This window comes from Buceros rhinoceros, unplaced genomic scaffold, assembly GCF_000710305.1.
Source record: "Buceros rhinoceros silvestris isolate BGI_N320 unplaced genomic scaffold, ASM71030v1 scaffold43741, whole genome shotgun sequence".
In the NCBI taxonomy this organism is placed as follows: Eukaryota; Metazoa; Chordata; class Aves; order Bucerotiformes; family Bucerotidae; genus Buceros; species Buceros rhinoceros.
Window position 1 is genome coordinate 1 of NW_010396775.1, and position 14,879 is coordinate 14,879.

Here is a 14,879-nt window from a genome sequence, read left to right on the forward strand (position 1 = left end):
CCGTCCGATAAAGCCGTCATTTAAATGGAGGCTTCCACGCAAAACTTAAAGTTTATCTGTGTAGTCTTTAGTGACTGGGTCTTGGAATAGTTACATACTACTCCATTTGACATGCAAAGAGCCGGTCATTCCCTTCAGTCTGGTTCCTGGCTGTGAGGCAAGAGCTCCGGGTGACGTTGTCTGACAGGGCAAGTGGCAGCGCCCAGTCACCCCGCTCCCTCCAAAAGAACCATCAACATGTTGAAAAGTTACCTATGTTTGGAAGACTTCTTTATGGTACTTAAAGCAGCACAGAAACAGCCTAACGGGACAAAAGATTTGGACACTTACATCTTTTAAACACTGTTCAACACTTCGCACCTACACTTCTAGCTCATGATGAGGAAGGTAGGTGAAGGGTTGGGAGACTCACGGTAACCCGCCAACAGTACAGGAGAACCTCCAGTAGAAACCATACCCCTAACAAACACAGACCTGCGCTGCTTTGTGTGACAGCACCATGAGTCAGACAATTCAGTGCCATCTGCTCCCCCTTAAACTGCGGGCTCCGTGCTGAAACTTAACATAAGGCATTAACTACTATCAGCTGAACTTTCCATGTTAAGCAGTGAGCAGAATACACTGTACGCAAGAAATACAAACACACCACACTTTTTTATTGATTTACTTGATGTACAGCCAGCTACATAACAAAATAAAGCCATGCCACACAAATTCTCTCTTCCTCCTCTCTGCTGAGCAGCTGTAACATTAAAATTGTGCCAGATACTCACCTCCAGATTCTCTAGTTGACAATATGTAATGTAATGGTAACGATGAGAAAAGCATTTTTTGAGGTCCTGTCATCCATGGTTATTCTCACCCAACACACCCACAAAACAGACCCTTTCTGAATTCAAAGAGTGCTGCGCCATTTTATAGGGGAAGTATATAACTGAAACTGGTCTGTAGTTGGTCAAAAGTGAAATGATTTTATTCACGTTTTCAAATAATTTACCATTTTTCATTGTCTCTACTGAAGATTTTCATAAGATGAATCAGTCACTTTCAAATGCAATACTTAAAAAATTATGTTTAAATAGTTGCTTATTTTACTTTTGCTTTTCAACACTCTTAACTCCAGTAAATCCCAAGGAAGGTTAGTATCTTACTCCAAGGTTTGTAATAAACCAGTGCATGGGAAATGCAACACTTCTAGTTTCTTACTGAGCAAAAAGAGAAACCTTTGGTTGTTCTTTCAACATTATCTGCCTTCAAAGTGAAGATCACAGGACAAGACACTCTCTACACTACTAACAAAAGACATGTAAGATGTGGCACTTAGGGACACGGTTTAGTCGTGGACTTGGCTGTGCTGGGTTAATGGTTGGACTCAATGATCTTAAAGGTCCTTTCCAAGCTCAGCGATTCTATGATTCTATAACATAAGCCAATTAAAATCTTAGTTCAAGCTCACTGGCAGGAATAATGAAACTAACTAAAAACTCCCATGAAGTCTCATTAGAAGGCAAACCCTTATGACTCCATCTACTTTTGTTCCAAAACTAAAAGCAAAAAAATCACATGACCCATATACTAATGAAAGCTGTAACAGTGCCATGTTGGTTTTACTAAGAAGAATGCCTTTTAATGGCAGTACAAAGAATCATGCAAAGGTTTCAAGAAGTAAAATAATTCAGTTTCTGGGGTTTGTCTTTCTTTAGTTCAGAGAGACACCAGCTGCAAAAACTGCTCCTACCACAAACATCCCAGCACTGCGTGGCTACCCAAACCCAGGCCGTTTGATTCAGCCCGTCTGCAGAACTCTTTTGTGTTTTGCTTTTGAAGAATGGTGGCAGGCTCAGTATACCTCAACAGACCTAATTTACTTAAATTTCCTTTTATTACTGATCTACGTGTTGCATAAAGACTTTGGGGAAAAAATTGCCTTAGCAAAGCTGAGTAAATTAGTAATTAATTTTCTGTGGTTTATATTAATTGAGACAAATTAGTCATTTGAATATACCCTTCCTGGAGCTTTGTGAATTAAGAGTCATGGTTCTACTTCCGCATGAACTCCACTGCAGATTTTCATTTATGGAAAGCAAATTTTCTATCTGCATTGTGACTATATATAGTTTAACACTAACAGTAAGTACTTTCAATTTAAAACTATACTGACTGGAACAAGTAGATTATGAAGAAGGAATATAAATAAAACAAGTATGTATATGTATACATATATGAAAAAATACATCTTAAAGACTGTTTATTTCATTAAAATAACTATGCATTTAATGTCATGCCAAGAAGATGCACAGAGCTCTAACTCTTTGTACATAAAAATTGGTGAAACCACAAAAAAACACCTCTGGCCCATTACACGAGATCCTTCCCTGAAGACAGTGAAGATTTCACATGAATAAATTTATCTACCAAAGAACAACTCTTTTGCTTTACTCCTGAGCAACAGGAGTTGATTGCACTTCACCACAGAAGCTAAAGCCGTAAGGAGCCAGACTGTGGTTTTGTGACCACAGCCACATTTTCAGGTTGTGCGTGTTTGCGTACGTGCAAACACACCATGAGTGGAACTGGATTTGTGGCAGCCAGCCTCCCTACAGTGTGCTGCCTCAGGTAAAAATCCTTTCTACAAGGGTAAAGACTATGAAGAGGTACATTACCTACTGTAATTCTGCTGTGACCGAGCAGCACTCTACACTTAGTATTACAAGAGTAATCGTTGATCTTGATCCTCTGCAATCAGTACTCCTTTGCTACCTACCAGCCTCACCTAGTAACATCCACCCTTACCTAGTAACATCTCCCATTCTGGTTTTTCTATTTCCCTTCTTCAAAGGCTCCCCACTCTGCTGCTTTATTCCTGCATTTGTTCTCCACTCATTTAAACAATTCCTTCACCGTTCCATCTCTTTTCACCTCCTGTTTAATGGCACTGTGTTTTCACACATAGGCAGAAGCACACATTTCTAAGCTTATAGATATCTAATATACAATACTGGAGTAGACTTCTGGATATAAACATGCTACTATCACGGTTCTCCTTTACGCCTCTCCATGTTTTTTGATCTTTTCTCCACACAAGCTCTTTGGTGGCAGGGACACTATCTCCCCACGGGTTTGCACAGACCAGAGCAGGCTCTCACTCATGAATTGCACAATTGCTGTGCCTTGTTCTATGCCCTGACAAAGTACAACGCTAAGAAAATGCACAGGGAACTGGATTCTTGTCCTGTCTCCTCATCCGGCTGCTTTCCCATAAAAGCATTGTTCTTTGTAGCAAAAAAAACCCCCAAACCCCGAACGTATCTATATAAGATATATACACTCTCTCTCTCTCTCTCTCTCTCTCTCTCTCTCTACATATATACACACATAGTACAAAAGACCTGAGGCTGCACCTCATGTTTGAAAATGCAACGAATGTGGTAAAATCAGAGATCGCAGATCAGCTACAACTGAATTCCAGGACAGTGAGCATAAGCAAGAGCAATTGCAGCAGGAGCTTCTGCTATTTCCCGATGTCCAAAGTGTTTTACTAACCATATACAAAGCAAAGCCATTGTTTCTCTTTTAAATTTGGACAGAGTTGTTAGGACAGACTGACCTCCAATTTTAATCCTCCCAATCTAATGGAATCCTCTAATGTAACTATTTGTTCAAGATTTTTGTCTCTATTTATGCATTCTGAAAGATCATCAAAACTTACAGTAACTTGCATCCAAAATTCCCAGATTAAAGTTTTCTGTTTTAGTTTTCATTTCTAATATGGTTTAGTTTAAACGAGTACAATGCACCCTCTGTTGGGCCAAGCATGTAATGACTTTTTTCCAAGGTCATCTTTTAAACAGCATGGTTTAACAAATCCTGTTACGAAGGTTTGTTTTTATGATTAACTGCGAACTAACGTACAAGCCATACAAACATCTGCATCAATATTAGACAGAAATTAAACCCAAGTAGCACAGAAAATTCAGTGCTACTATATAGCCACAAGGAGATTTACAACCTTTTTCAAGCACTGCTTACATCTGTAAGATTTACGCATCTTTCCAGCAAGCACGGGAAATCTGTTTACTGTAACCTAAACCAAGCAAATATCTGTACTTCATTTCAGCACCAAAGCACAATTAACACCAACTATCACTGCCAATATTTTATTTTTTTTTGAGCTTCTCAAGCATTACTAACTGGCACATTATAAAAGCTAAGCTCAGAAGCTCCAAAGAGCATTTTGGATACGGGTGCTACAGTAAACTCCCAATATAAAATGGGGCTTATTTTACCTCATTTCTTCTTACTAAGATACTTCTAGGTAAGGGTGGGATTCAGTAAGGTAAAACTGGCCAGCCTATCAGAACAGAAGACGGCAGAAGGTAAAATCTTAATCCTACATATGCTGAAGCCTATGCCCATGTGAAAAAAACCCAACTACTCAGAGGAGCAAAGTGAGTATGGGCTGATATGTGAATGCTGGAGACTAAAACTCACACTACAGTGAAGAATAAGGTTTGCGAAATACATGGACATCAGAATAGAGACAATATGCAGTTATAAAAAAAAGGAAGCAAGATGGTGAAGAGAGGTGAAGAGGGAACTCGGGTGCACGAACTGTGGATTGGAATGCGAAAATCACGAACGTCGGCCAAGCCATAGCAAAGGAAAGCTTCTCTGGAGCACAAGAAGATATCCCATTCCATTTAGAACAGATAAAAAGCACACAGATAGAACTGACTGCTATGAAACAAGACTCCTCCAAGGTGTGCATTTAACCAATTCCTTTCACAATGATATTTAATAAAATTGCATTGTGGTAAAATACTTCATAATAGTAAGAAAGAAATCTTCCTACCTTGAATGTATTCAGCTGCTGATTAATAGTCTCTGTCTCCATTCCAACAGGACCTTGTGACTCTTCATGTTCTTCAGCTCTCCCAAGCAGACCAGAAAACTCTTTTAACTTACTGTAAAACTCATCAACACGTCTAATAGTACCCTCCACTTGATCTTCCCTGGCTTTTGCTCTGTCTAGTAGCTTGTTGCACTGCTTATTTAAAGCTTCCAAGTCTCTTTTTATACCAACAAGATCGGGAGAAGCTTCAGCTTCGGTGGCTAGCATCATCTTGCAGTTTTTGTTAGCATTTTCAGTATTCATAATAAGATCCTCCAGCTTTTTCAGAAAATGCTTTACATCCTCTCTCTGCGATTGCAGTACCTCAAGATCTCTCCCCACTGGAGCCATGCTATCAAGTTCATCATCGAATTCTGCAAACTGAGAGAACATCTCTCGGATGCTGTTTTGAAAATGGCCAATACCCTGAAGTTTTGTCTCTAAGAACGAGCACCTGTCTTCAACCTGCTGATTCACTGTAGCGTATTCTTGCTCCAAAGACTCAGCTTTGAGCAAAAGGTCAGAAACACCTGCTGAATCAGAAGCTTCTACCACCAGCTCTTGGGCAAGCTTTTTTGCTAAATCAACACGAGGTTTTAAAGCCTGCAAAGCTTTCTGTTGGGCCTGCATCATCGTCAGGTGTTTGTTACTGAATGACTGAGGTCCAAGAGAGTCGTGAGCTTCCAGATGCTCTTTGGCACTTTTAAGCTGTTTTTCAGTTTCTCCAGATGATTCCTGAAACTCTTTCAGCCGTTGTGCCATATTTTCCAAACATTCTCTCTTCTTATGTAATTGTTCTGTGACCATGTTCACTTTCTGATTCAGCACCTTAGTTTCTTCTTGAACAATTTCTTTATCTGTTTGACTTGCACCGAGCAAACTTTCAGCAGTATTATTTAACAGCTCCATCATCCCATGGTGTTTATCCAGGTCCTTCTGCCAGGCCCTCACCTGAACAATAGAATTCTCTATTTCAACAGGGTTGATGCCAACTTTTAATTCACACAGGTTGCTCTGGCACTTGTCTATCCACGGCTGCAGATTTTCTACATGCTGCTTGTACTTCAGGGCTTTCTCCAGACAGTCTGTTAATTTATCTTCCCTTTCTTTTACCTGCTTATTCATTTCATCCCAGTTACTTCTGAGTGTGGCAATTTGGGATTGTAATGCTGCTTTGTCAGCTCCTTGAGCCTTCTGTAAGATACCTTCTCCTTCTGCAACTATTCTTTCATATGAACTAATCTGATCAGTCATGGTCTTCTTAAAATCTTTCTGTTCTTCAAGTAGTGATTGCAAGACATCGAGTTTGGCTGATACAGGATGAGCCTGGTTCATCTCTTCTTTCTTTTTGCCTAGCCAGGCTTCAAAGTCCTTCGACATTTGCTGGAACTGATGAGAAGAGGCATACGCCAGCTGAAGCTGATGCACATGGTTACCTACAAAAGCACAGAGGTTCATTACCAGAACCTGCTGGTATTTAGTGCAGAAGTAATAGTTAATATTGATTTTATTAAGAATTATCATCAATGTGAAGAAAGCTGGTTCTTAGCATGTGGCGTTTGATCGGAGACAACCAAGTCAACCAAGCTTCTTGTAAGGGACAGACTTGTGCCTGTACTACAGCAGAGCAGTGAAGGCATTTGGACATGAATCAAATGAAGTGAGCTTAGCCAATCTGTGTCTATATGAATCCCATTTAGGCAGATCTAGGGGGTAAAAAACACACACAGTCGTGTTTCATGGCATTATGAAGTGTAAGTGCAGGGAATATTACGTAATCTAGCCTGGTGGTGTCTAATTCATGGCCTGCAGGCAGTATGAATTCTTAGGGAGATCATTTGAAGTTTCTCACGACCAGAGGAAATTAAAAAGTTAAAACTGAGGTTGGTAGGGAGAACAAAGGATGATATTGCTTGTAGTGTATTATCTGCTCAGTTCTGTTGTTCACAGAGTAAGGGACGGCTGCAGACTACCAGCCCCCTTCTGTCACAGGCAGTTTTATTCAATTATCACTGCATTTCACCAAGTCATTAATTGCTGCTTGCCTAAAAATTACAGTTTTGTCTTACACTCTGCACCTTTGCAGATAGGTAGCTCAATGAACTGCATCCTCTTTTGGTATTCTAATTCAGTGAAGACACGCCTGAAGGAAGAGATGAGAAAAGCAGCCCTGCTATTGTGCTTCAAACACTCTTCCAATCTAGAGATCCTAAGTACTGTTTTCACCTTTTCAAGGTATGGAGACTCGCCTAAAGTCTAACATCCAACTGCTTGGGGGTTGCACTGGATAGAGACCTGGCATTAGACTCAGCTCACTCACCATCTTTATAAAGACAAATGAGACTATGATGCTTTACTTTATGCCTTAGTTACTGTTTTTCTTTAAATAAATACTAACCTGATTTTTGCTCAATATCCTTAAACATTTTTAAGATGCCATCTAACTGTCTCATAAGTTCTGCTTTCAAATACTCTTCTCCAACTAGTGTGGACAGTTCTTCACAAAGAGCTTGAGCTGTATTTATATTCTTCATTTCTTCATCTATTTCCTCCTTCATTTCTCTAGCAATTTCCAATTGTTGTTTCATAGCATCAGGTTGTGTACTCACAGCCAGGCTGCTGCTTAGTTTGCTATCCAAGGCACTCAGCTTATCAGACAGATTTCTGAGTAGACTTTGATACTCTGTGCTTTTCACAATGGCTTGATCAATTCGGTCATATCTGTTCCTCAGCTGGCCAGTTAGACTGTCCCATTTTCGTGCCACAGCTGCCAGCTGCTCTTTTACAGTTTCATGGGAGGGTGGATGTTCACCGGGTCTATTCAGAATACCTTCACCAGCCATAGTTAACTGCTCATATTGTGGCTTTCTGGTGTCAAACTCTTTGAGCAGAATCTGGGAAGAAGAAAAATTTTAAAAAGCATTTACCTCATGAAAAAAAGAGCAAAGTGCCTCTGAGAAAAATCATACAGCATTTGTTGTTGCTAAGCTCACTCACTGAGCAATCAATCTCCAAGTTCAAAAGCCAGTGAAATAATTGCGTCTTCTACACATAAACTGTGGTGTTCCCAAGCACTCACATCAAAGACCCAGAAAAAAAGAGGTTAATTTACACACCATCTAATGGCAATTCAATCAGCATACACAAGTAAACAACAAATTCTGTTAATACTACAGCAATTAAGTAACCATACCAAGTAAAATAATCGCTCTTTAGTTTCAAGCAGTGTCTTCTTTCCTAGACAGTTTTGATATTTGTCTTAAGACAGGAACTTCAAAGAAGGCGTGTTCTGACATAATATTGCAATGTATTATTATAGCAGAGAATATTTGGATAATTCACAAAATGACTGATTGTGTACTGCAAGACCTTTAAAGTTTTTATCACTGGGTCCCAGTATCTTTTTTTCTTTTTGACAGTAAGTCACAGTGCTTGCAGAAGAGACAAATATAATGGTTTTGCATTACAGAACATTCCAAATCCCTTTTTTTTTTTAAATCAATTAGGTTTAACTTTTAAGGACTGTTAAGAGATCCATGATACTCTTATGCCAGCTGTCTAGATTTCTGAAGCACTTACAAACCAATATTAAGTCATTTTCACACAGTATTAGAACATAGTTCATGTTTCAACCACCTAATTTTAATCAATATTGATATGCCAGCTTTAATAATATTTCTTCAAAATAAAAATGCTACTTCTCATCACAGTTCAAAATAACTAACATTAATAGAAATGTTTGAAATTAAAATTTCTAGCTTCTGCAACTTTAACTTATGTTTCTTTTGTTTGTACTTTGCTGCATTTCTGTAAGTAAACTGCTCCGCTTTTTCATTGTCCTTTTCCTGTCTCCATATTCACAGTACTGCATTTCACTTGCCTTCATATTTTTATTAGCTACTAGCACAGTCAAGTGAATCATATCCAAAAGTTAGTTCTATGGCATAGACAGTATATGAGGACCAACCGTAAAATGTTGCATACACATGCAAATTAATAAAATGTCAAAGAAACATTTTTCATTCAACTAGAGAAACCACAGTATGGTCTAATCAAAAATTGTATCAGAGGATCCGTACCTCCTCAATGTTTTTTTCCTTTAGCTGTTCTAATGTCTTTTCATTCTTATGATATTTTTTACTTGTAATTAATGCAGCCAAGTATGACTTAAGCTGACATTTGCTGATAAAGAAACAGAATGGCCCATACTAACTGTGCTGCATTCTATGTAGATGCAAATTAGTACTTCACTAATAGCAAAAAAGCAGAAGAAACTTAAATCAATAATGCAGGTTGGTGGTACTCACCTGAACCTGTTGCTTTTGTGTATTCAACATATTAGGATCAATTGACAGTGGTCCCAGCACGCTGAACATTAGCTCCTTTTCTACAAGCCAGTGGTTTAGCTGAACTTCTGCTGTCTGGAACTGGGTCAGGTAATTTGAAGACTCCTCCAGTTTTTGTTGTCTCTCCATTGTAACTTGATTGAGCTCTTTCCATTTGGAATCTAACAGTGATAATGTTAACATATTGCATGCATGTTCTAGCAGATGGCTTGTCAAACAGCAGACTATATATGAAACATAAACAGAGCTCTCTAATAAGGCTTCTTGCTGATTAACTCCAGATGCCTTATTGCAGCGACTCAGCAAATGCATCTTCTAACAGTCAGATCCACATACACTTGGATGAAGGTCTGCAGTTTAGCACAGCCACGCGCAGCGTTTTTAGAGCAATGAATATACTACATGTAATAAAATTGGACCAAATGAAATACCAACAAGTTTAGGCTTCGGTCTCAAATGACATAAAAGCCAAAGGGCTGTACTCAGTTACAACTTAGGTGCCTGATTTAGACAGAAAAATCTTCCTGCTTATTCAATAAAAAGAAGCAGGATACTTATCCAATGGTAAGCAGAAGCCCTAAATTAGGCTTCTGTTCTGAACAGCCCTCTGAAGGAGCACACCTCTTTCAAATGTGGAGATTAACTGCTTCAGACATCTAAACCAGGTACCTAATGACAGGCAATGAGAATACTTCTGCACACAGGTATTTCAAAACTGCTCTGTGAGCTTACGTTCACACCTAGGCCAATCTATGGTTTCTTCTACTTACAGCAACTGGCTTCCAGAGCAGCCATTGAGTCCTATGGTCTCGCAACTTCCCCGTTCCCTCTCTCAGTGCTTGCTTAGTCAGTTCAGTTTGCTAACTCTCCTTTACCCTGAATTTCATTGGTATTTTTTCAGTTTCTTTTGCCACGTCGCTGCCTTTGACCTCTGCTCATTTTGAATTAATTCCCCTTCAACATTGCTCAAGTTCCTTGGAGTCCTTACCTGCTACTTAAACTTTTCGGTTTCACTTACAAACAGGACAGATAGGAAAAATTCTCAGCTTTAAAGTTACTGTTGATGTAACTATAGAAATATCTATCAGTATGAAGCAAGACTGACCTATGATTTATTCAAAATATGTCAAGCCTAAAAAGAATTTTTAAAACCTCAGGGCTATTGTGTACTGCCATACCTCAAAATCTATTGTCTGAACATGGCCGTTTCCAATTCTTTTTGGCAAAATTTATGGAGTTAGTTTTAGAAATGGCAAAAAGCCACCAAAACCACAAAATGACAAAAGCCAATAGTGCATGGGAAAAAGGCAAGCAGAAGAGCATTACTAACAACTCAAAATGTTCTTTACATGAAATTAGAATGAACTTCATTTGTTATATTTTGTAAGAACAACATGTGTATCTAAAGCAGTAACTGACCAGCCAAGTTTTAGCTGTACACTGTTGAGAAATGATAAAGCCCTCTCAAAAAGGGAGTCAAGCTACAGCCTCTCTCAGTTGCACAGATATAAATTCAAAGCCCATGAACATCAGTGGAATTACATCAGATCTACACTCTTCTAAAGGGAGTTACTTCCACAGAATTCAAGGAGTAGGAGGCAGAAAGATATTAAAAATACTAGTGATTGCTAATACATTACAAAACTCAATAAAACAGCTTCCAAATCAGTCTGAGCTACAATACATCTTTACTGAAATACCTATTTTATCCAACATTTGTCTCCACTTTGGTGCCTCAGGAGAGTCAGGATTCTTCTCCAACAGCTCTGTCACTTTGTCCTTTAGTTCCTGCACTTTATTTGCACTTTGCTTTAATTCAGTTTCAAAAAGCTGCAAATTCAAGTGATAAAATAAATAAGACACTAAAAACCAACGGTAAAGTGGAGTTTGAAGTCTGTAACACTGAGATGCGAAGCATGAAGATAAACAATAAATATCTAACACTTACGTAGAAAACACTTTATAATAGCATATTTTGCTGGTCAGGTTTTTTTTTTTCGGAAGAGATAAACTACAGATTTAAACTATATTTATAATAACCATTATTGTTTAATTTGAACAAGTGACAGAACTAGAAGAATTCAGATAAATAAGATCCAGTAGGTCCTATCTTTTTCACATATATTTACAATCTGTTCTTGTACGGAAGGCAAACTGACTAATGCACAGTACAGTTCACAGCAGAAATAACCCAGATAGCACCAATGTAGAGCAGGGTGGTGTGGCCTCATTTACTTCAATGGAAGCCCTGCTAACACAGATAGGCTGCTTCTTGTAGATCATCTAGAACTATAGTTTAAAAAGCACCATAGCTTCAAACATAGATCTAGCAGGAAACTGAGATGCCCCAGCAATTCCTAGTTCTTACTGACAAAAGTGAACACTCCTTATATATGCCTGGCGAAGGGCTCTTATATGAATATTCTTAAGGGACAAAGCTTGCCCCACAGAGCTGCATTTTAATTATCCAAAACCCACTAAAATAAACACTGAAGAAACTGTGCTTGACTTAAAACTTTTACTGAAAGGTCCAACTGCATCAGAAGGACAACTCTTGCCTGAGCACTCGCTCAGTTTTTCAACTATCTGTAAATGCTCTCCTATTAGGACACCAGGGTAAGATGATCACGTTAGCTTTGCACATTCTCCGTTAAAAAGTAAGGAGCCACTTTTCTTCCACGTTTATTCTGAGTTTTCTCAAGTCTTTAGACTGAAGTCTCAAGAAAATTAGTAGCTCTTCAGGTTATTTTTTAAGAGTGACCCACCAAAGACAGAAGAACCTCAGCTGAATCAAATTCTGCTGGTGGAGGCCAAGGGAAGGAAGTGAAAAGTTTTCTTTAAATGGACAGTGAGTCAAGCCCATCACTTCTGCAGAACCGACTGTGGAATTATCACGTCACTCCAGCTGAGTGAACTGCGTTTGGACTCTAATCAAATCTCATTCCTAGAAAAATAACTCTTTTGGACAAATTAGGTTGCAAAATACTGCTGTGTCCTGGGTTAAGCAACCTGCTATTGATTCTGAGTCACATCCTTTTCATCTGACTTCTTGATTACTTCAGATGAAAGTTTCCTTTGAAGTGACATCTAAGGATTAGACAGGTCAAAATTCTGTGCCTCCCAGGTGCCTTTTGGCTTCTTTCTGGGCTGGGGTGTGGAGGAAATGTCAGCATGAGCTTTGAGCTGCCGCCACCCTCACTTTGCGTCATAGCCTTAAAATGATCGTTGTGTTTGTACACAATCCGAGGCAAGGGAATAATTTTCCCTATCCATTATGTTTCCCTTTATGTGTGTAAATATTGTCCTTCATTGCTAGAGAAACGTGTATGCTCAATGCTAAAACAGGACAGAAGCTTACTGCTGATTCAGTGGTTCTCTCAGTTAAAAAGGGGGGAGGAGACTGCTGTGCAGCCATATAACTTAACAAGCATGACATGGCTGCTGAAGAGAAACACTGCTCTGGAACAGACATCAGCTGCTGCAGCTGCAGAGACCAGGCGGTCTGCAGAGTGTCAGTGAACAGCAGCTGCAGTAACAAGTTTTTGATAGATATAGCCGTCCAGATCTTACAAGCAATCCAATATGTATCTCCAAACCACTAAGGAGATCAAAAAAGTTTATTGTATTATCAATACAGAGTCACCTATTTAAACTGGCCACCAGAAGTATTATTTTCTGACCTGCACGACGACTCCTCTCTGATACAGTGCTGCTTTTATTCCACTGACTCGGTTTCCCAGATTTGCTCTAAGCCTGACTGGCATGCTTACTAGGATCACTTAAATACTACCTGCAATATTAAGCTAGGCTGAGATATCAGTTGTTCAAATAGAATTTGCCCAATAACTGCAACGAAGTATTTTTTTGAAGGCACAAAGTACCTTATGTTGCTCAACTTGGGTTTTAACCGCTTCACTATCAGTTGGAGCAGCTTCCCAATCTGATGCAGTTTTATCCATTTTTTGCAACCACTGCATCACTGAGGTCGATTCTTCCTGAATATTCTGCATTTTGGAAAGCATGCTTTCTAGTTCTGAAATCTTTTCCTTCAATAAAACTCCCAAATCATCATAACTGTGATTTACGTCAGACATGGCTTGTTGAACAGTTGTCAGTTCTGTAAAAGGAAAGATGCACAAAGACTATGTTAGAGATTATACACCCTTCAAACAATAGACTTCAAAAACTTCTCAACAGTACTGAGTTACAATAGCTTAAGAGACCCCCAAATAAGAAGTCACTGAACACGTTAGCGTTATTTCCAATTCACTCCAGATGTGGTAACACTACATCTGAATGACTTAATATAAGTTCCTATTTGTAAGAGACTCTCATTTCACAGAAATCATTACTTTAACACACAGAGGTACGCAAATGCCTTTCAATCTTTCCACTCATTGTTATTTTACTATTTTAAGCAACCATTCCATGACAAAAAGTTGAACACACTGAACTACAGTTCAGTTACATACATGTGAGCCTAACATTACTGCAATAGTATTTTGTTCACATTCATGTATTATTACAGATGTGTTTTTTCACTTGAGAGAGGACAGCAGGCAGACTGTATGCTAAGTAGACTATAGTCCAGGAGAACAGACCCTGCAGACTTGGGACATGGTACATGGCTATCCAGAAGCACATACATAAGCTATGTAAGTTCCTTTGTTGCTATAAAGGGGTTGGTCACATACAGTGATATACACGTATGTAAAATGGGTGTCTTTGTATACATATGTTTGTGCCTATTCGAAATGCTGGAGGGTGTTGAAAAGTTTCAAACCACATACACAGGTACTGGAATTTTCTCAAAAGCCATGCGTTATAGTAAAATAGTGTGTACATTTATAGAAGTACATACTGATTCAGAGAACAGCCAGATTTAATGTCTTCAAACAAAATACTGCATGTAGGTATTTTTACAATGAATTTTAGTATCACGTCCTGGTCAATATAGTTGCCTTACATGACGGTGATGTGAAATTTCAGTCTAGTAGTCACTACTACAAGCAGATTTATGCACACTTAAAAATACTTCCACATTTAACAGTAATTGGGAAGTACATTTCTTTATCACAGCCTGAAATTTTTACTGACCTTTATTTTTCAGGAAATCCTGAGTTCCTGCAGCAACTCCTTCACCATTTAACATTGTGCCACCTGTGGAATAAGAAAGACAAAGTCCCACGCTTATCCGGGCCTCTTCCTACCAACAACCCAGCACTGAACTTCCTCTCCAAGACAGCATGATACATACTTCTCATTATAACACTAAAGAAATAGCAGAATGCTAACCTTATAATAGCAAATGTTTTATTTAAACTTTAAATATTTTCAGGTGTTATGTTTAAGGCTGTTCCAGCCAGCTAGTACCCTAAGTAGTACCACATACGCACAGCATATGCATAGCAGGTGGGTGTGCACATGGACGCACATAGAAGTATGCACATATGTGTGATGTTTATACAGTCCTACCACTCACAATACTATGCTAAATATACAACTATATGGGACAATGGTCTGTGCCCTGGCTGTGAGGCCTACTCACATCCATGTGGCTAACATCACTTCCTCCCTCTCCACAAAAGGAACCTGTTCCCTCCTGCTGCCTACTGACAACATGCTTTTACCCAGCCATTCCT

The 14,879-nt window shown here is 39.0% G+C and overlaps 1 protein-coding gene across 1 annotated transcript; it reads right to left on the reverse strand.

Annotated features, from left to right (window-relative positions):
* Nucleotides 1-4,852: 4,852 nt before the first annotated feature.
* Nucleotides 4,853-14,397, reverse strand: LOC104502072 (dystonin-like; the record flags this gene model as incomplete). Its single annotated transcript, XM_010145987.1, has 6 exons — nt 4,853-6,327; nt 7,290-7,785; nt 9,199-9,398; nt 10,938-11,067; nt 13,119-13,354; nt 14,335-14,397. Coding segments are annotated over 6 exons (2,600 nt in total), but the record flags the coding sequence as incomplete, so codon positions are not given.
* Nucleotides 14,398-14,879: the final 482 nt, after the last annotated feature.